We start from the raw sequence: 22293 nt of genomic DNA on the forward strand, positions 1-22293 counted from the left end.
TACCAAAAATAGCAAATAACCCAATCCACAAATGGGTGGAAGACCTAAATAGACATTTCACCAAAGAAGACATACAGATGGCCAACAAACACATGAAAAGATGCTCCACATCACTAATCATTAGAGAAATGCAAGTCAAAGCCACAATGAGGTATCACCTCACATCGTTAAGAATGGCCATCATCAAAAAATGTAGGAACAATAAATGTTGGAGAGGGTGTGGAGGAAAGGGAACTCTCCTGCACTGTTAGTGGGAATGTAAGCTGGTACAGCCACTATGGAAAACAGTTTGGAGGTTCCTTAAAAAACTGAAAATGGAACTACCATATGATCCAGTAATCCCACTCCTGGGCATATACCCAGAGAAAACCATAATCCAAAAAGAAACATGTACCATAATGTTCATTGCAGCACTATTTACAATAGCCAGGACATGGAAGCAACCTAAATGCCCATCAACAGGTGAATGGATAAAGAAGATGTGGCATATATATACAATTGAATATTACTCAGCCATAGAAAGGAATGAAATGGAGCTATATGTAATGAGGTGGATAGACCTAGAGTCTGCCATACAGAGTGAAGTAAGACAGAAAGAGAAAACAAATCCTGTATGCTAACTCATATATACGGAATCTTAAAAAAAAAAAAAATGGTACTGATGAACCCAGTGACAGGGCAAGAATAAGGATGCAGATGCAGAGAATGGACTGGTTTGGGGGGACAGGGGGCAAAGGGGAAGCTGGGACGAAGTGAGAGAGTAGCGTAGACATGTATACACTACTAACTGTAAAATAGATAGCCAGTGGGAAGTTGCTGTATAACATAAGGAGATCAGCTCAATGATGGGTGATGCCTTAGAGGGCCAGGACAGGGAGGGTGGGAAGGAGTCGCGGGAGGGAAGGGATATGGGGACATATGTATAAATACAGCTGATTCATTCTCCTGTACCTCAAAAGCTGGTACAAGAGTGTAAAGCAATTATATTCCAATAAAGAGCTTAAAAAAAATAAAATAAAATGAAAAAAAAAAAAAAACCCAAACCCAAAAACAATTTGTATTATACAAATGAATAAAAAGCAGTGTTAGTCAGAAAAGCTGATTTTTTTCCAGTTAATTCAGAAAAAATTACAAAAAAAATCATATGGATGAATTAAGCAAGTTACTCTATTACATTTAAAAAGGCAAAGTTTTACCTTGAGTTGCAATGTAGTGGCTTGGTCTCTGGTAGCCCTAAAACAGGAGAACAAATTGGTCATCATTTTATATCAGTGTCAGAAAGAAATGAATGAAGGCATAAAAAGATGAAGAGAACCACCTGCTAAGATTGTTACAATAAAAAGTCCAGAAATGAGTAGTGAACTGATAGTTCACTTCTCAAACCTAGGTTATCTGAAAGGTAAAAATAAAGCAAAAATTAAATATTTTAAGAGCTCTGATTAGAATATATATTGCGAAATTGAGTTTTGTTTGCTAGGAAATAACTTCATAGATTTTTGTTTGGTTTCACTAAAATGTTTATGCCTTCATGTTAATCTTTAGTCATTCATTCCTGGCAAAATTGTGTTCAAAAATATTAATTCTTATTTTATCATCCAAAAGTACAACACACTGCATTACAAATGGACAACGACATATTAGAACCATAAAAAAATAACAGAACATTCCAATGTTAGAGCTGGACAATGCATGTGTGCATGAAGTCAAAGTCCTGGTGAGATTTTTTACGGAATATTTCTGTTCTTTTGTATGTTCAGGAATCTGCCAAAACTATTTTGTGTGTGCTGATAATATTAATTTACACACACATAATTATAGGTACACACATATATAGGGAAAGAAATCTTTTTAAAAATGCATCTTATCCTGAACAAAAGGTTTAGTACTTTTCTCTTTCTTTTTTTAGATGCCAAGAGTTCTACGTGGTTAAGCACTTAATCTTGTTTCAATAAAGAAATTATTCCAGATAAGGGATAAGTTGTTAGTCGCTTTCAACTGGTTTGAATTCCAATAAATCATGAATAGCAAAAGTGTTAATGGTATAATAGGGTTAAGCTTTGACTTTGTTGTGCCCTCAGCAAAGGGTTTTAGTAAAAGCCTGAGTTAGCAGACCACCTGGTCCTATCCAAAATATCCATAAGACATTTGGTCCATGTTAACGGTTCTTGATATTTACAGAACCATTTGGTTGTGTCCAAAGTGTCTATAAGACGCTTGGTCCATGCTGAAAGGTCCTTAAAATTTGGTTCTATCCAAAATGTCCATGAGCATGCTCGGTCCATGCCAAATGGTTTTGGATGGCACCAAATATCAAGGACTTCTGGCATGGACCAAATGTCTCCATGAACATTTTGGACAGGACCAAATATCAAGGACCTTTTGGCATGGACCAAATGTCTTACGGATGTTTTGGATAGGACCAAATGTCCTGCCAAGGTCTTGGCAGAAAACCAAGGTTAAACTAAATCGGTAGGAACAAGTACAAATTTGTCAGAGAACTGTTGATATTTTTATTCTAGAGAGTAGATTTAGTTTTCCATGTTGAGATGTCTAATAAATTTAAAATAGTGAATGAGAATAAAATGATGATCAGAAATTTAACCAATATACTCAGAGACTATACTTAATAAAATTCATTAATTCAAATAGATAAATGACAATTCACAAAATAACTGTAAAACATGAATTTAATACATGTGATAAAAATTATTTGCTATTTATAGAAATTAGAAAAAGTTGGGTCCTAATTTTCATATCTTTTACATATCTATAAATGTATCATATATGCTGCAATACTTGATATTTCTACCTTTTGCCTTACAATTAATGAATATTTAGAATTAGTTAATTTCAGCACACCTAGGTTTGGATTTTTTTTTAAAGCTTAAGTTGAGGAGTAGTTAATATGTGCTAGGCATTGTGCTAAATGCTCAACATGAATTACTTCATTTATTTCTCACAACAGAATGATGAGGTTAGTGGTATTATTATTATCCCCAGTGTAAAGATGAGGAAATTGAGGCACAGAGAGATGATTCAACATTCTCATAATTTCCACTGTGATTCTGAACCAGAAAGTATGAACAGAGCCTCTCCTTCTTACATATAATGTAATATATTGCCTCCTTAATATTTTACTTGGTAATTACTTCCCATTAAATAAAGAATTTACATGTAGATATGTCTGTAACCAAAACTGAACAGCAGAATGTATGATCAAAACAAACTTTCATTTGTATGCTTCAATATATATGTGTGATATATGTATTTTACAAATGCAATTTAGTAATTATTTTGCCTAAGTAATTTTAATACTCTACAAACCAATACCACACACCACAAAATAGTCTCCCTACCCATTTTTAACATCAGAAGTCAAATGTAAAAAAGTAAAATTTCAGAAACACTAATACACATCATACTATCCAGCTTCTCACATATGTTTGGGGAGGGGTAGGAATAAAAGCCAGGAACACAAACCATCAACAAATAAAACTCGAGTACATAATAAATTCTCAAAAGCTAAAAGTGGTCCTGTTTTTCTAAACATAGAAAAGGGAAGGAGGTAAAATAGGTCTTTACACATGTAAAGAAGTTACAAAAAAATGAACATAGATATACTTTATGAGGCTAATTAGGTGAAGCATGCAGAGATAACTAGTAGTAAGCATTAGTAATAACTGTAATTGAGTAGTTACATTAAATATTTATAATAGGGTGCTGTTATTTACATATAGTGGTACTTACATCCCTGTACAGCCAAATCTACAGCCCAAACCAAAGTCAGGTGTGAAAGAAAGCACAACAACGTCAGTAAGTACTAGGACGTAGAACAAGGAAAAGTGTACAGTTTGTTCTTTATTTTAAAAAGCTAGCAATCACTTTATAGGTAATAACAAGCAAAAAGATTTACATGTATAAACCAACAAATTGGGCATACTGAAGGATAAAAATACTTACATCTATATAGTTGGCATTAATGTAATCTGAAGAAGGATCATCCTCAACAGGTTGCAAAATTACTCTGGAGTGATCATCTAAAATTTTTAAAGGATAAAATAAAAGCTATTAATTTTTCCCCCTGTTCGGAGACAATGACCCTAGTAGAGACTTAAAATAATTCAGTGGTTAACAACTGATTATCCATAATATACTTTCAAAATTTCCTTGGATACCAGTCATTTAAAGAAATGCAAGAACTGTAATGAGCTCATTGCTTATTACAATGATAATATTCTGTTAATAAAACTTCAATGACTAGCATCTTCATAGCTAGGAAGCTTTTAGGGGACATGATACTGTCTGATAAATCATCATTTGAGTCCAATTTTCCTAATGAACTGAACTTGCCTTAACTCCTAATTTTGCTTGTGAGGCATGATTTTAAATGGATGGGATCTTTTCTCCCCGTACTTTATAGCAAATGAGCCACAGAACTAGGGAGTGAATATCGAACCCCTCTCTCAACTTTTTATTTTGTGAGAGTCAAGGTTAAATAATGATGTATTCAAAAGATACTGTAAAATAAATTGAGAATAAAGTGGTCTAGGTAAAGCAGTATTTAGTTACAAGCTAAACTATCTGCTACTTTCTTACTGCTCTTTTCATATCACACGATAATCAGTTTATCTCATGAATAGCTCTTGAAGAAGCTCTTGAAGACTTAATCAGGAGGAAGTCCCTAATGATAAATAGCATGGAACAACCGGGGTTCAGGCACTGACTCCAAGAAAGGAAATGTGGTATGGGGAAAGAATAACACTCCCACCTTGAATATGTTTGGTGGAAGAGTTACAGCAATTTATCACTGAAAATATCCTTCGTATTCGTTATTCTAATATTTTCGACTGTTAGTGACACCCCCATTCATTTATGTGCAAACATAAAATCAAACTGCACGTTATCGCCACAGGGTGAAGAGTCTGAGTCAATTAATGAATGAGGATGATGACAATTTCTGAATCGCTGCCAATAGCCAATGCTGTTTTAATATTAAATAAATTACTTTATAAACCGCTGTGCCACCCTCTGGGATTTTTTTAAAGTTTAAAACCATATAAGCAGGGATTGCAAATTACTCTTTATCTTCTACACAAAGAATTTACATTCACCAAGAATTGTGAGTGAACTTACATGCTATAATGTTTCCGTATCGGTTTTTTGCTCTATTTTGATCTTTTTTAGCTACATCCCAAGATGCTGACTGTCCTTCAAAGAAGCTCTAGAAAAAAACAAAATTAATAAGCACACTGAATTTAATCCCTTTTCTTGAATCAGGTCTGTCTGTTCTGAAGACCAAAATAGTAAAAGCCACTTTCTCAGGGAGGAAGGGAGTCCTATAGCAGTAAACAAGTTCAATTTTCAGACCTCAAAGCTTGTTTGTTGGACTCCTACTTGTTCATCTTGGATTGGACTGAGTTCAAATTAAGAACAAGAAACAGCTTTAGGGGGGGAGAAAAGGACCTTGAAAGCATTTCAAATTTAAAATCACTATAACTTTGTGAGATGGAAGTAGAGAAAGCATCAAAAACTTCAAAACGACTTTTAACGAGCACCTTTCAAAAATATGCTTCCTTTAGCATTTCTAACAGAAAAAAGAAAATCTGTTTTCTCCCATAATTATTCATTAAATCATGTGTAATACATCACATTCCACTTTCTCTGTAGATCATGAAAAGGACTGAGTCTATACAACAAGAGACCATACGAAAATTAAAAAGTCACCATCTCCAAGAATCTCGGAACAGATGAAATTGTTGATTGGTTTAATTACCATATGCAGCAATTTAAAATATGGGCATAGATTCCTTTTTGCAGAAAAACTTAAAGTTTGCTCAACACAGGAAATGGGGTCTTCAAAGAGTCAACGGTCTTTGAAGTGAGGTACACAGGAATACACACGCAATGAACAAGAAGAAAAAAAAAAAAGAAAGAAAGAAAACCACCTCTGGCAGAATATTGTAATTCCTTGTACTATGTTGTTACCACAGTATAGTGTTTCCGGCATATATCTAAAACCAACATTCTAAAATTCAAAAATAATTTTATTCACTCCCAGACTCAGGTATAAGAAGTAATCTGTAAATAAAAGGTAGTGTTCAGAAGATCCCTTGTGAAGTTAAATGTATTGTAGGTGGTCTCTCAAAGTAAAGCACTGCTTTGACTCTTTCACTTTAAGTGCATGTATACATGCACTTCTACACCCCAGACCAATATTTCTCAGTAACTGAAAGTGGCAAAGGAACGGTTTCCTTTTTGCTATACTATGTTTATTGTAATGTTTCGTTTAAAACACTTCCTTTCTAGTATAATCTTGGTATTTTGGTTTGAGTAGGAAGGGGAAATAAGGATGAATGAAGAATTTCCCATGTCCTTTTTCTGGCTTGTTTTTGTTGTCTGGATTTGCAGTGCTCTGTTTTTCTTCCCAGCCACCCTCAACCTATAATCCTCAAAACAAAACTCAGAGTGAGAAGTAGTACACTTAGGGCACAAAGCTTGATCTTATTTCTCAACAGAGGGTCAACTAACAAAGAGGCCGAAAACTATTCACTGCTTAGGTCTTTCAAATGGCAGAACCGGCAATGATACAAATGGGACTCAAGGTTTTTGCTATGGATTTTTGAATGGGGGAAATACAAGGTCTAACAAAGTGGTTTTAAAACAATACAGCCAAATAAATTATGGAATCCAATATTTTTTAGTTCTTAAAATGGATTTTGACCCAGATATATCCCCAGGAAGTGCCCTTTTCTTTCAATCCATCTACCCCCATCTCCTCATATGCACACTTGATGGTACACTTACAGACAAAGGATTAGAGAGTCTAGAGAGTATTCCACTGCTTGCTATGGTAAAGCTATTAAATGCCTCTGGGTATCACGGTTAGAAATAAAATTCAACATAGTATTGAAACTTTCACCTCATATTCCTCTTTGAACCCATAGCTGTCTGATGTCTTCATGAGATTAATGTGCTGCAGTAAGTCGGCTACCCTGATGGCTGGGTGCAGCTGTCCCGTCTGGTAAGGGGATTCTGTACCCTCACACAGGTAGCGAGGTACATCTAGAAGACGACTGGATTCTGCTGTAGCACTGTGGTTCTCATCTGCCATTTTTCAGATTCCAGAAGATTAAAAAAAAGACAAAGTTACCTTGTTTAATATATATATCTATGCAAATAAGATTTTAAGATCTTATGATCTTTCTGATAATAGGAGGAAGAGAAAGAAATGTAGTATAGACCTAGGGCAACATCCCTATAAAGACAAAGCCTTTTACTTCAGCTCAAGGTAGGAGGTCAGGGTATATTATGTGTATATGAGCAAGATAACCCATGCTGTAAGATGTAGAGAGAGACACCTGACACACTTAAAAAAAGTGTAAGTGGGAGCTTTTGCTGAGTTCTGACTTTTTGTTGTACCTGCAGTCAGAGCACTATAGAGTGGGACGGGAAGATCAAATTGTCAATTGGAGAGGTGTTTTCATTGTTGATTAAATTTGACAAATTCTTTCCCACCCATATCCCAACCTCCCTCTAGGCAACCCATCCCCAAAGGATTGCTCTTCTTGCCCTTGTGGCCCTACTATGCCTTTCCACCGGGGCTTTTTACCATGATACACTCCAGACTGGGAAACATAATAAGCATTTTACAGCATCAGCCCCTAGCCCCACTAGTCTGCCAGCCAGGTTACATGTGCATTTATACTTAATCTCCACTCCCTTGGTTTATTATCATTGTTGTGTTTTTATTGCTGATACATTTTGACTCTTCTGGCCACTGTATAAAAGAAACCAGGGTATGTCTCTGGGGAGAAATATTTAGGTACTTCCTCTGGAATTCTTCCCTGGCCCATCTAGGCTGAGCTACACAACACCTGCTTTATGTTCCCATGGCCTCCTGTTCCCCTACAATTTCACTTACAATGTATTTTAATCATTTATTTACTGATCTATTTTCCTCACTAAACTCTGAATGCTTAGCATGTAGAGACAAGAGTCATATTTTCCTCTTTATTCTTTGTGTTTGGTGCAAACCAGTCACTCAATACACATTTCAGAGAATCAATGAATTAAAAATCCATTAAATCCCTCACCGCCCACATTTAAGTTAGGCCCCATCCCAACTGTTGTTCGCTTAAAATGAAAAGAAACTCTTAAGTCTCTGTCATAAGAAGGAAGAAAAGAACAAGAACATTTTACCTCTGAAAAATAAATATTATTTTAATGACCATAGTACTAATCATTACAATAAGTAGAAGCATGCTTATAATTATCACATTTAAACTTACCATGTTAAAAAAAAAAACAACAAATGTTTTAAGGAGTGTTACTTTGGAAAACATTATACTGCCATACTCATTAACAGAAGAGAAAGTACACTCTTAGGGGAACGTTTGTTTTAATGATAATGCACACTGTGGAGAACGATACTTAGTTAATGGTTAAACATATTTCAAGTGCTGGTACATTTGCCTGTTCTATCACCAACTCTACAAATAGGATATGGCAAAAAATGAATTGTTGTCCCCATGATAAACATTTTTTCTTCCTGGAGAAGGAAAAAAAAAAAAAAAAAAAGAACCCCACAATCAGATTTGTGTGCTTCTATAATTTAGGTTAATTGCATTTACTTTGCTTTCTCTTATTAGGCTGAATTTTTTTTTTTTTGCATTTAATTCTAAAACTCCACATTGAACTAAAAAAACAAAAATATACAAACAAAAAAAGAAACAACCAAAAACCAAAACACAAAAAATTGAAAAACAAAACTCTGCTGGATTCTGTTGTGACCTAAGAACACCCAAATGAGTTAATGCTCTTTACTCTGGTTTCCCACCCCTCTTCACACAAACATTTGCTAGCAAACATGATTCATGAGTGTTTCCTCTTTTCTTCTATGAGAGAACACTCAATTGATCAACATTTGCTAAAATATTGCAATCAACAGACTGACATAAAGAATATATACATCTCCCCAGTAAAATTAAATTCAGATGCCACTGATTTGGGCATGATCACAGAATATACAGCTTAGGATGAGAAGTAAAAAGAACAATGTCAGAGAGGCAAAATGCAATCACCCAAGCTGGAATAAGGTAGTCAGTGCTCTGTGAAGCAGCCCCAGAGCTGACATTGTACCTGCTGGAGCAGTGGAATATTTACATTTGTAAAAGGCTCAGTGAGAAACACAGAATTCATCCATACTCCAAATCTTACATGATTATGTCTCAATATGAAGTAGACAGTGCCTTTTGGTTTGCATTAAGCTTTAATACAGTAGTACAATGAGCAATATTTTTGAAATAATCACACATGAATTATTAATCTCTATACATTTCTACCTCATTAAATTACCTAATAATGTGACTAGAAGTAAGAGTACATGTACTAATCATGATCTTTATTATACATTTAAGAATAACTTCAAATATTTCCTTGATGGAAAGGTTTTCTAGAGTTCTTTGTAATACACTTACCAGTTATAGGGACTTTAACCCAACGAAGCAGTAAAACACAAAAACAAAAACAAGAATCAATACAAAAGTTTCTAACTTCTTTTTAAATCAGTAAGCAGGTATTAATAGCAAGCAATATTTGAAGTGATTTCAAAAATTGCTTTATAAATACAAAATCAACTGGATGCAAAACAACTGTAAACATATGAGGATTCCAAGAATGATGAAAAAATGCAACAAATCATTTCTAAATCTGGTATGATTAATGAGCTATTTAGCTTTTAAAGAAGAAATATAAAAAAAAATCAACGAGCTTGACTTTCAAAATGAAATAAAATGCACAATGATTGTTTAAATGAACAGATTCTATAACTCTATTGTGTTAACTCTAGCCTCCCTTAAGCATAAATATCCTCTCTCATGGAGAAAATTATTACAATAATCTTTTAAACTTTGTACTCCTTTTCTTTTTACTAAGCTCTGTGGAAAAGGTATGGTAAGAATTATTATATTATTTTACAGATGGGGAAGCAAAGACATAGGTATTTTCATGAGCTCGTATTGTGAGTCCATAAGAGGACTGAGACTCTTAGACCCAATTCTACATGTCCTTGAATATTACTATAATGAAATTTTAATGGTGAAGTAACTATCTTTTTCCTTGAGTTCTGAATAACTTAATCGAATTTAACTTATCAGTTTGATGCTGACAGCATTCTACAGTGCTCAACAGAAGATGGCATTTTTAGAGGCATTTGATGGCTCCTGCCTACATGATCTATCCAACCCTTGAGGCAAATTCCCCAGCTCACTTCCCTACCATTATTGATGTAGACATCAAAGAGAGAGTGCAACCAGAGACAGAAAATGCTGACTTACAGATTCTTTTAGAATATATCTTTATATTATCAAATTATAATTTTAATAATTATTTTAGTGAAAAAGTGAAAAACTTTACTTAATTTAGTTGTACCGTTCAAACATATTTTAAAAATATAATTAAACATTGAATACATGGATAATAAAGCTAATGTTTTATGTTCAAAGAAATTTAAATATAAAATTACAAGAACTGGAAATTTTAAGACATTTATCTGACAATTTATAGATTTCTCTGGTTAAATCTTAAATATTAGAAGCACGGGGGTCACACTGATAGGACCACTTGCAAACATACAAGCAAGTTGGTCATGAATCGTTGGTGGAATCTATCAAGGAATAGAGTGCAATTGAAACATTCTCTTCTTAAATATGAAGTTAGATTAAACATTACTTTAATTTTACAGCTGAAAAGGCCTTTTTCATGACTAGCAATACCAGGTGTCTTAGATGTTATATAGTGGTAAATCTTGGCTTATTCTAAATTTTTGAAAGGTAACACTTGTCATGTAAGGTACATATGGAATGCAAAACTCCATATCAATATTGTAGCAACTTTACCTGTATTTATAAATTCTTAACAAAGACAAAAATAAAGCAAATGCACATATGCCTAATGTTCACTTGGGAATGTGTTCTTAAATTGTTATAAAATTAGGAGGATTTAGAAAATCCCTTTAAATCAGGTACATTTTTATATATAAACTAATTATTCAGATAGCACTGGCACCTGAAATTTGGGTTCATTCTACTTACTTGCATATATAAACACTAGTTATATATTAAGGGCCCTTGTACTTTCACTCCAAATCTAACTGAATCAAGAATTAAAGACTATTTTGTTTTATAAAAGCATACCTTGCTAGCTTGAAACGCACTAGATCTAATTGGTTGACCAGAGTTGATAAAACCAGGACTACATTTGATAAAACCAGGACTACATTTCAAAATCAAACTGCTTCCTGTAAATAATTACTGTGTAGACAAAGCTATACCCCATGCAAGGAGGTGTGATCCATGCAAAAAAAGATGACAGAGAACCAGGGCCTCACCTAACACGGCCGTCGGCACAAGTGGATCATTGGGCACTGTAGGAAAACAAAGCTCATGAAGGAATATGTTGCCCTACAGTTGTACTTTATACTCTTTTCTCCTTTAAAATAAATTTATCATTTCTTAAGAAATATAACTATTAAACTTTCTTTGATTAGTATAGCCTGCAAAGGTAAAATTCCCTTTTTCAGCTTGGGTTATCTCAAAATACCAGGAAAGGTGCATCTATAATTAGAGTTCAGAAGTCAGTTCGATTTTAAAAGCCAAGAGGATTCAGCTTGACATTATGAAGACTATAAAATTAGGGGGAAAAACGTGTATTTTAGATCTACCAAGTGTGAGGAACTTAGAGAAGTAATTATCTTATATTCATTCCAAATAAAATTTTTTAGTTAACTTTGGGAAATAGATTTAATCCTTTGTCCAAGTTCATAAGTGTATATTTATAGTTATACTGCTGAATTCAAGCTTCCTAATAAGGTACACAGGCCACAGATAGAAAAGTTTTGGGAACAAAAATCCTTTCAAATCCTTAATGGATTAATTTTTAAATCAAGTGGTCAGAGAGATGATACATCTACATTTTTAGCAAAATTTACTTTCAATCAATAATAAGATTTTATGTCTTTATCATTTATCTTATAGTGAAATGAAAATAAAATAGATTGGAAAGGAGTTATCATTGTTAAGACTAAATTCCAAAATGACTCATTACAACATTTCTAACTACTAATTTGGTGTAGATATATATCAGGGAAAATGATGGCCAATAATTACTAAAAGTTTTCCCCAAGCTGAACATTTCAGAGCCAACACCCCTTTCTGAATAGCCATAAATGCACACAACCCACGAATATTTTATTTTCTCAATCTTACCACTACATATGCTTATAATCTGTATCAAAAATAGTACTTCTATTGTTTACTTCTTTCCTTATACGTGTGTTTCCCAAACTGAGGTAAACAGACCTCTGGGATCTGTGACAAAATGCCTCTGTGTACACAAGGCCAAGGATAAACAAAATTTGCCTTCTTCGGGTACCAATTTTACTTGGGGATTTGAAGAGAAAGGTAATTTAACTTAACTTTAAGTAACAAATAGTGTTATAGAACAGGATATAAAAATCATAGAAAATTTGAAGATAAACAATAATACTGATTGTTAAGCATTAAACAGTACTTTAGAAGAAACATTTTAAAAGATAATATTTTGAAAGATCTGCCTTCATAGATTAACATTAGGAATTCTTAATATGAATGGGTCGATGGATGGATTTCACCGTTCCTCGCCAATCCCTCAATTCAAGTAAACTTTTGGACTTCACACTAGATACTTAAGAGTATGCAGATTCCTCCTTCCTCTGGTTAACTTTTTATTACTGAAATTCTCCAGGAGTCTATAGAATAATCAAATAGAATAACTTTTCCCATGGCAATAACTCCCAGAAAGAATTATATTTCTTATCTCGAAAGGAAATTTCTTACTCAAAGGAAGACTCAAGTGGCAAAACAATTATAAATAAATTCTGACATGAACTAATTTTATGTAGGCAATCAAGTATTTTAACTTAAAGCAATAACATAAGATTTGGTCTGAGTGGTATATCTCTTATAACATGGTAATAAAATTCATACAGTTTGAAGTTAAACTAAATCCAATATCAAGACTGAAAGTAAGCCTTCTGATAAACTCCATAATATGCTACATCACTTTTTCTCTTTCCAGCTGCTTCTTCCATCTCTCTCATTTCCTCTCACTATTCAAAAGGTAATGTGTTGAGTTCAGAGAGACATTAAAGAACTTTAGGGAGATTGGGATTGACATATATACACTAATATGTATAAAACAGATGACTAATATGAAAAAAATTTCAGACTATACACTTTAAATATTATGCAGCTTTTTTATATGTCAATTATATCTCAATAAAATTCTTTTTAAAAGAAAAAAATACTTTAAAAATCACTGATTAAAATTTTGATGAAGAACTTACATCTTGGACTAAAATTATGTTGGTCCATGAAGGTGATGGAAAGAGGGTCTTCTGCATGCAGAGTGCTCTGATCAGCATAACTTCGATCCATAGCATTCACCATGTGTGTCATCTCCTGCCGGGTATTCCCCATGGCATCCTTGCGTTTTTTAGCAAGCTTGCTGCCAAGACAAATACGAAAGGGAAACCTTAGCATGAGGCTTGAAGGAGAGTTGACACCAGCAGTAAATAGTTCAGGAAACCCGAGGATAAGGATATAGATTTGGTTTAGAAACTCTAAAAAATGTCATAATTTCAGGAGTTAAGTTTGACATCCAAACGATATTTGTTGATTGCTATGAAATTGTTTTGTCATATGGATATTTCAACGTTCAAACTGTCAACCCAAATGTCTTATCACTTCTTCTGCTTTATCATTAAAATAAATTATCATAAAGCATAACTATACTTTATTAAAACAGTAAGTAAATACTTCCTTAGTAGAGTTGTTCAAGGAAAACTTCAGCTAATGCTAAATTTTGGTTTTCTTCATGGGTGATTAATACGCTTGATCAAATTTTAGAAGTTCTTCTGGGGGAATAACATGACTACTTTTTCAAGTTTATTTTACTATAGTCCTCCAACTAAAATAGACAAAAAAAATCCCATTCTTCACTCTTTGTTTTATTGTTCAATAAAAATGCAATGTGTAGAATTAACATATTTAGCAATATATTTATAACATTAATCCAAACCTAACCTGGAAACCTGCAGAATCAACTGCAGCTAGATATAATGTAAACACTCAGGAATATATATACTTTATAAGAAAAGTACTTTGGGAAAAGCTTGGAAAATGTTATGTAGAGGTATTATACAAATGATTGTAAAATTGAATTATAAACATGGTCAAATTCTAAAAATGTGTTTCAGAACCCCATAGCAGAGTACCAAGTACAGAATGGCCTTATGAATGCAGCAAGGCAAATGACACAGGGGATTTGGAAATTAGCAGAGTTAGACCTTTGAGCTACTCAAACACTGATATCTTTGTCTAGCATATCAAGGATGTGAAATACACTCTGGTTCTTTGTGAATGTTACACATGAAACATACAATTAAAAACTATTAAAGGTGTATAAAACATTTATCTCACATTAATAAGGCCCTCTATAAAGAAATAAAGGCACTCTGAATGCCTGTAGCAGCCAGATGTTTCTAAGCTTATGGCAGCAGTTTATGTTGCCTTGGAAATATTTTGTAGTTGTTTTAAGAATAACATTTCTCAGCTGGATTATTAGCTAGGATAAATTCTTCTGATTCTCATGAGTATCTGCACTAGAGTAAATATACTACAAATACTTAAAAAAAGACTCATTTAGTAGTTGTGTTTATGTCCAAAGGCTTTTGCTTTAGAAAATTAAACTGGTGATTTGAGAGCTACTTGTGTGTAGAATATTTTTCTCTGAGATTTACAGTACTTGGCATCAGGGTACATACCCAACAACACCCAATACATTGACAGAGCAGATCTGACACCTACGTAAGATAGTCACAAACTAAACTTTAGGGATGGAAACAGCATAATTTTTTAGAAATAATAATAATGATAAGGACAGTATTATCAATAAGAAAACAATGACAAAAGTATAACAAGAACTACCACCACCACCACCGTCACTACCCCTACACCATTACAGCCACTATCAGCACCACCAGCATTAGTAGCGGTATTTGCTCTACTCACTGAAAGATCTCTTATCTCTTTTTTCTAGGCTAGAGGACAACATCCCTGTAAAACCCTTTACAGGTTTCATACAGGGAATATAGACAGTGCTGCTGCCAGTTGTGAGACACCACATGGAAGGGTGGGGACTGCGCAGAACTGGAGAGCAGTTTAGGCGGCAACTTGCCTAAGTGAATATTGGCATTTGATCTCAGAGCTGAGTTTCTCATTTTAAAATTATTTTTAAAGAGAAGTCATGAATCTCAATATTTATGTTAAATTTCCTTATTCTTTCAAGTGGTTCTATTTTTTGAAAGAGTGTATGGGGCAAATGACACATCAGCAGATCATATGTTAGTCTATAGGATTTACTTTCCAAAATTACCTCTAGGATATTTCCAAACTTACCTATTGGATATTTGTTCTTTGCCCTACAATGTTCTTTTACCTCTTATATCTGGTTAACTTCCATTCTGTCTTGCCTCATCAGGGAGACTTCTCTGATTAACCCAATACAACCTGTCTCAGGTTAGGTTTCCTTTCTAGGCATTTTTATAGCACCATGTTTTCTGCCTATAATAACACTCATCACATTATCATTGCGAGTATCCTTTTAATTGTTTGCCCCACTGTGTGTTTCACCAAGGGAAGAACCATCTGTATATCCCTAGCACTTAGAGCAGTGCCTGGCACATAGCAGACACTCAATAAATACTCGTTGAATGGATGAATTAGGTCTGTTATACGCTTGGCACTTGTCATTTGTTAACTCAATTAATTCTCAGATCAATGAACTGAAAAAGGCATGAGAATTCTAATTGTATAGATGAGCTCACTGAGGCTCAGACAAGTTAAACAACTTGCCCAAGGTTATTAATGTAATAAGCAGGAAAGAATGACCTGGTTCCAAGGCCTAAGTCCTTATGCTGTATGCAGTTACTGACTTTTTCTTTTAATCGCCACATTACCAAGTGTACCGTAACATGGAGCATCCACTGGTCTAGGAGTTAAACATTAGTTGTTATAAATTTGAGAAAAATGTAAATGTAGCACAAATGTTTTGCCATTTTAAAGTTTTTTAAAAAAGTTTAAGAAATAACTTCCAATCTTTGTTTCTCGGATAAAGAAAGAATGAATTCATTCCTCAAAAAATTTGAGACGTTGAAGTGGATAAAAATAAGATGACTTGAAATCTGGATTAAAAATAATGTAAAAAAATTGAAGATGGGTAGTTTGAAGCAAATGGAAAAGACATTTAAATTTTGAGGCTTTACTTTAAAACATATAATTTAAACATATTTATGAGTGAGGAAAAATAAGAAGTAATAAGCTTGTCAAATGCACGACAGGTAAAAGTTTTCATGGCAATGAAGGACTTTTACTTTTCAGATTCACAGACCTTTGTTAGTCGACAAATTATAGAAGAGATTATATATAACCTTTGTTAATATCTGCCAGCCATGCATTATCAGCTTGGTTCTTATACCTTAATCCTCACAACAACCCTGTGAGGTAGGCTTTAATTCAGGTTATTACAAAAGAAATAAAAATCAACATTAGAGTTAAGTGTTCTGATCAAGAACTGACAGTTACTAGGACGATGCCAATGAATTTTAGTTCAAAGATCACATCTGGTTTTCTTTTAATTTATTTCTACTTTTATTTTAAAAATGTCTAATTCAGATTAGCTTCACTAGATCTGTTTAAGCAGCTTTTAAAAACATATGTCTGTGACATTTTTTCTAATTATGATTGTTAATGCCAGTAACCCTAAGTATTACAAAAACAGTATCATAACCTACTACATAGTCTAGAATATAGAAATGCTACCCATCAACTAAAAAGGCAATCCCATTCTAACGTTGTAGATAAATGGATGGCTAATGGTAAGCTTACTGATGTCCTCATAATTAAATATTTATTGATTCCTACATGTTTGATGTTTTGTCTCCCTCTGAGCAACCAGCATATATAATGTACACTTCAAGACAGTTAAGCACATCATTTTGCAACTACTTGAGTTTGACAGATGTGCAAATGACTTTTATTATCAAAGCAGCCAACAGCATAAACTTCTGCAGGTGGATATATGGGTGGGCTATAAAGAGGAAAAGTGCTCCATCATTGTATGAAATGGTATATTTAATTACGTTTGGCTTCATCAAACATGATTTAACAAGGATATTATGATTCATCACAATAAGCTAGGAGCACTGTTAGTTTACACCTGCTTATTTTAGCAGATTTTAAGAAGCCAAATGTTTATAATATTTAAAATGTTGGCAGAGTTCCGTTACAGTCATTGAGACTCTTATCAAATTTTTTTTGTAAAGCTAGCTTAAATTTACCTAGCGAAATAAATATTGTGGGATATATGCCTCAAAAGTAATTAATCACAATCCTTAATTCTCAAAATTTGGTGGGTCAAATATTGATCAAGCAATGACCAAGAATACTTTGTTGTATCATTCCTCTGGATTGGATGAATACCCTGGAATTTAAGGTGATAAACTGAAAATGATTAGTGAAATAGAGTGGAAAATACTCTCCTTCGTCATCCAAAGTAGCATTTCATACCTAAGCATAGGAAGAGCTAAATCTTTGGAGGACAAAACGAGATATGTGACACTTTTGTGTGTTTTGTGTAGGTTGACAAGTTTTCTTTTCTTTTCTTTTTTTCGGTCTTAGTTTTACAAAATCATTGTCCTATTTAAGTCATTATAAACAAACTCAAAATTTCTTCTCTAAAAAGAATTTTTTATTTCTTTGTTACTGCAACATTTTGATTTTATCCATTTGTTTTCAGAAAAGCATACTGATTGCCTACATGGCCAGACCAAAAGGTGTTCTGAAGTTATACCTCATCCTGGATTCCTGGAAATGTGAAGAGAGATGTTATCACAGCCAGACCTGGCCTGATTCGCATTCTGTGAAGGCATTTTGAATGTTCTTCTATGAATACATCAGTTGGGTCATTTTTGTCAAATATAACAGTGTTATGTAAACATAGGTATTAGTGAATTACAACCCCTATCTCTACTTTACCAGATGAGTGAGATATACTGATAAGGTATAGGTTTGACTTCAAGTAAATAAATGATGCTTCGGGCTGTAGACTATGGCTACTTATGGAAAATTGTAAATAAAAATTAAAAGTAGCTGAACATACAGAAATACAATATCCCTTTTTAAAAAGATTAACAAAATAGGTTAGTAGGTAAACTTTATACTTTTAGAGTCCAGAAAAACATATTTTTTGAAGTGTCACCAAAATTGCAAACATTCTGGTTTTTGGTTTGAGTTATATTTATTTTTTTGAAAAGGGATACTGCATCTTTAATACATGTAAAGTCATATATCACCCATTTTCTACTTACAGGTAGTAGGAGTAAGAATAGTAGCTCCTCCTGGCAAGCAAATCACAGACAGTGGAAAAAGAGAAGCAATGGTGAATGAAAAGCGTGACTCTGTCACATTCAATAAAGCAGAAAAATGTGCGTTAAAAAAATAAAATAAAATAAAATAAAATTCATGTTTTTTTGGTTTGTATTTTAATTTGCTCATGCATTGGTTAGATATCTTTTGCCATGCAATTAAACAGACAGATACGCAAGAGAAAATAAAATTTAAAATACATAATTTGGAAAAAATAACATGCTGACTTTTTATAGCCAAAAAAATTGAAAAATTAAATGGATTGTGTACTTTCAACATGCAGTTAAGCATAATATCATCCATTACTATCTAAATGTCATGACAGATGGAACAGCTGTGTATAGAACTTCTACACTAAATCGACTTTTTATTTAGATACATAACATAAAGATCTATTAGGTTACTATAGAATATAGGTAGAATGACACCTAAATTCTCAGAAATAAGTCATTATATCTTATTAATACACAGGTACATACATATATTATGTGAATATATATATGTACCATACACTATATATGCACAAAAATACTTCCACAGTAGATGTATGTGACTATGATATCATACACAAACATTTACTGTACTGAAACATAATTTCAAATTTATGTTTGGAATTATTAATGTATTCATGCTGCAAATTTAAAATAATACATAACCAATGAAAAAATGGCATACATTTGGAAATAATTCAACAGTGATTAAATTAAAATGACATTGCGTTTTGAAAGATGCAATATCCCTTTTCTTAGCCTAAAAACTTACTTTATATATATCTTTAGCTATAGAATTTTACTAAATTAAATTCCAGAACATTCTTTATACAACAACCAAAATACACAGAATTTTTTTTCAACATGAGAAATATACCTACATATATTACTCCCAGTGACGGATAAAGTCTTGAGAAACTTAACAATTTCCCACAAAAATAAAGATCCTAAGAGGCTAAAATTATTTGCATTTCCATTATTTTTATTATAAATTTGTGCATTAGCATATAATGTAGGGAAACTATATACTAATTATATAATGAAGTTTCCCTACATTATATACTAAAATTGTTAACTTTGATACTATCCAATACAGTTTTAATATCTATGCTTTCGTGTATGTATAATAAACATATCTGTGATTGTCATACGCAATATATCTGTGACACACTACATATGACTGAAAGTCATTACGAAGTTTCTTAGATAAGTAAGAGATTCTTAGTTATATTATATATTGATAGGTAATATATCTAAACATGTGACTTTATCTACCTATAAAATTGCAACTTTTTTAGTCCTAGAGGAAACAGTAGTGATGAGCAACAGAAACAAACTCCCTAGCATACTTGCTAGTAGAAGACAATCAATTAAAGCATAATTATGAAAACTCAAACATTAAACATTTTAATAGAAAGGCTCATTTATCCAACCATTTAAAATATGAACCAGAAAAAGAATTTGATGTATTAGGCAATTTTAGAGAGTTGTCAGAGCATTTTACCCACACAAAAAAATCATGCTTAAAGATAGTTTTGGCATACTTTAGAAAATTTATGTTTGAATTTTTTGGTTATTTTTAAAACAGAAGGCCACAGATAGAAAGGATACAATAACAAATAAATGTTTTCAAATAATTAACCAATAAAACCAGTAAGTTTAACCCAATTCTAACTGAGTGAAGACATAACCAGAGGCCATATTTATGTTTTTATATCCAATCTGAAGTGGCTGAAATTATTTTAATTCTAAAGCAAAGTTTAATTAACTGTCTAAACTATTTAGCTTAACTCTTCAATTATAAATTTAAACGAAATAGAAACATAAGATCTGTAAGTTATATTCAATGATTTTATTGATCTTGATTGGCAAATTTGTATTAGTAAAATACTTAAATTTTCCTTTCTCAAATATGATGTATTTTCCAACCACAGAGGTAGACAACAGCAAAAAGAGAAAGCACTATTGGGGAAAGCACGTATGTAGCTAATTTAACACAAAACACTATAATGCATACCTAATGTTTCTAATGCAGATGTGTCTTCTCCAACATATATATCTCCAGGGGATAATTGTAAAGAGGCAATACATTAAAATAAACTCTCATGGAATCATTAAACATGTAGTATGAGTCTTATCTATATTATTAATGATTTATTTTGAGTACAAAATAACAATCATAATAGTATATGATTTAATATAATGTAAGCAACATGTTTTATTATATTCAAGATAATTAATGAATGACAAACACTTCTATACACCAAAGTACTCTATACTCTGTAAAGATTTTTTTTGAAATCCTTCCAAATTGGAATATTATATAAAATATATGATTAGAAGGATTGGAGAGTTGTATTAATTTCTAAAACAATGCCTTACAGATAATGACATTTTATAGAACAGGAAAAAGTTCAAGTTATAAGAACAATTTTCTTTGAAATATTTTCCGGTAGAACTATACCTTAATCTCCCAAATAGAATTCAACTGAAATTCCTGTAGGTCTTAATATCTTCATATAATGCCAGAAGATGGCGATATTGGTTGAGATAGTATAAAAGACTAATGCTCAATTAAAAAAATTGACTTTTCATATTAAAGTACTGAAATATTTAGTCAGTGATATCAACATACAATTTCACAAAATAATGTTCATATTCTTCTCAGCTTATTTGTAGCCAACATTTAGAAAAACACAGTAAGAGTACAAAATAATTCATAGACCACAACCCAGATATCTTAATAATTCTTATTTTGCCATTAGTAATAGATAACGCTTCAAAACATAAGATGCATTGATATCTCAAGCATTTGAGGAATTTAAATTCACACATTAATTTCAAGGTTAAACTGACAAAAAGTATAATTTATATCCACAATTGAACTGCAAATAACCAATAAGAATTTATTTACATAGCATGAGAAATAGACCCAGATGCTGGCAACATTGTTAACATTCAATTCTTATTGTTTGTTCTAATTTAAAAGCGCTCAGGGAAACAAAAAAGTGTTTGAAAACTAGTGACAGTGACATAAATGGTAAGTGAGTGGGACAGAACAAAATCAGGTCTTACCTCTTTTTTACAATTAATATGACAACTAGGAGGAGAAGGATGAACACCAAAACCCCAGCACTGATTCCTGCTATTTTCACTACTCTGTCTGTCTGCTTGGCGGGGTCTGGAATCACTTCTGGTTCTTCTGTTGCTGCTGCTAAATGAATCAAAAAAATAAGTTACTGAAAGCAGTTAATTATCACAGAAAGGAAAATTATTCCCAGCTAAAGATTACTACAAAAAGACAACTTATTTTATTTGAATAAAAATAACCTGAAAATATAAATACAGTAACATTGTGAACTCCAGCATGAGAGATTTAGGGTCAAGTTAAGGGAAACGTTTATTGAAGAGAGATTTTGTTAACACACAAAAAAATAAAACAAAAACTTAGAAATAACTATCAAAGGGAATGGTGAACTAGTTTTCTCCAAGTGTCCTTAAAAGTAAGAACACAGGATTTTTAGCAAATAGTACAGTGGAAAGAAACAGGGTCAGATTTAGAGATTCATTCTTTTATCACTTCTTTCAACAAACACTTCTCCACTAAACTGCAAGGTGTTGTGCTTGGCCCTCTGAGGTAGTGTCAATGACATCTGTCTGAGACACAAAGGGTTAGGTTAAATAAATGCCTAGTCTAAGTGCTGGAGGTGTGAGTTTATGATGTGGTACAAAAGATTTTAAATAAATAGTTGGTTTGGAGGAAGACAAGAATAAACAAAAGA

At 32.8% G+C, this 22293-nt stretch overlaps 1 protein-coding gene across 2 annotated transcripts in view; it reads right to left on the bottom strand.

Moving 5' to 3' along the window:
• PTPRK (protein tyrosine phosphatase receptor type K) overlaps nucleotides 1-22293 on the bottom strand; it is a 535150-nt gene that overhangs the window by 27174 nt on the left and 485683 nt on the right. Inside the window, exons 14-19 of one of the 2 annotated variants that reach the window (XM_057738295.1) lie at nucleotides 21587-21722; nucleotides 13382-13542; nucleotides 6920-7104; nucleotides 5134-5221; nucleotides 3961-4037; nucleotides 1197-1233 (exon numbers count right to left, since the gene is read on the bottom strand). In XM_057738295.1, coding sequence (XP_057594278.1) covers nucleotides 1197-1233; nucleotides 3961-4037; nucleotides 5134-5221; nucleotides 6920-7104; nucleotides 13382-13542; nucleotides 21587-21722 — 684 coding nt within the window. Of the gene's footprint in view, nucleotides 1-1196; nucleotides 1234-3960; nucleotides 4038-5133; nucleotides 5222-6919; nucleotides 7105-13381; nucleotides 13543-21586; nucleotides 21726-22293 lie in introns of both variants that reach the window. The other variant, XM_057738294.1, reaches the window with a different exon arrangement.

Source organism: Hippopotamus amphibius, chromosome 6, assembly GCF_030028045.1.
Source record: "Hippopotamus amphibius kiboko isolate mHipAmp2 chromosome 6, mHipAmp2.hap2, whole genome shotgun sequence".
Taxonomy (NCBI): Eukaryota; Metazoa; Chordata; class Mammalia; order Artiodactyla; family Hippopotamidae; genus Hippopotamus; species Hippopotamus amphibius.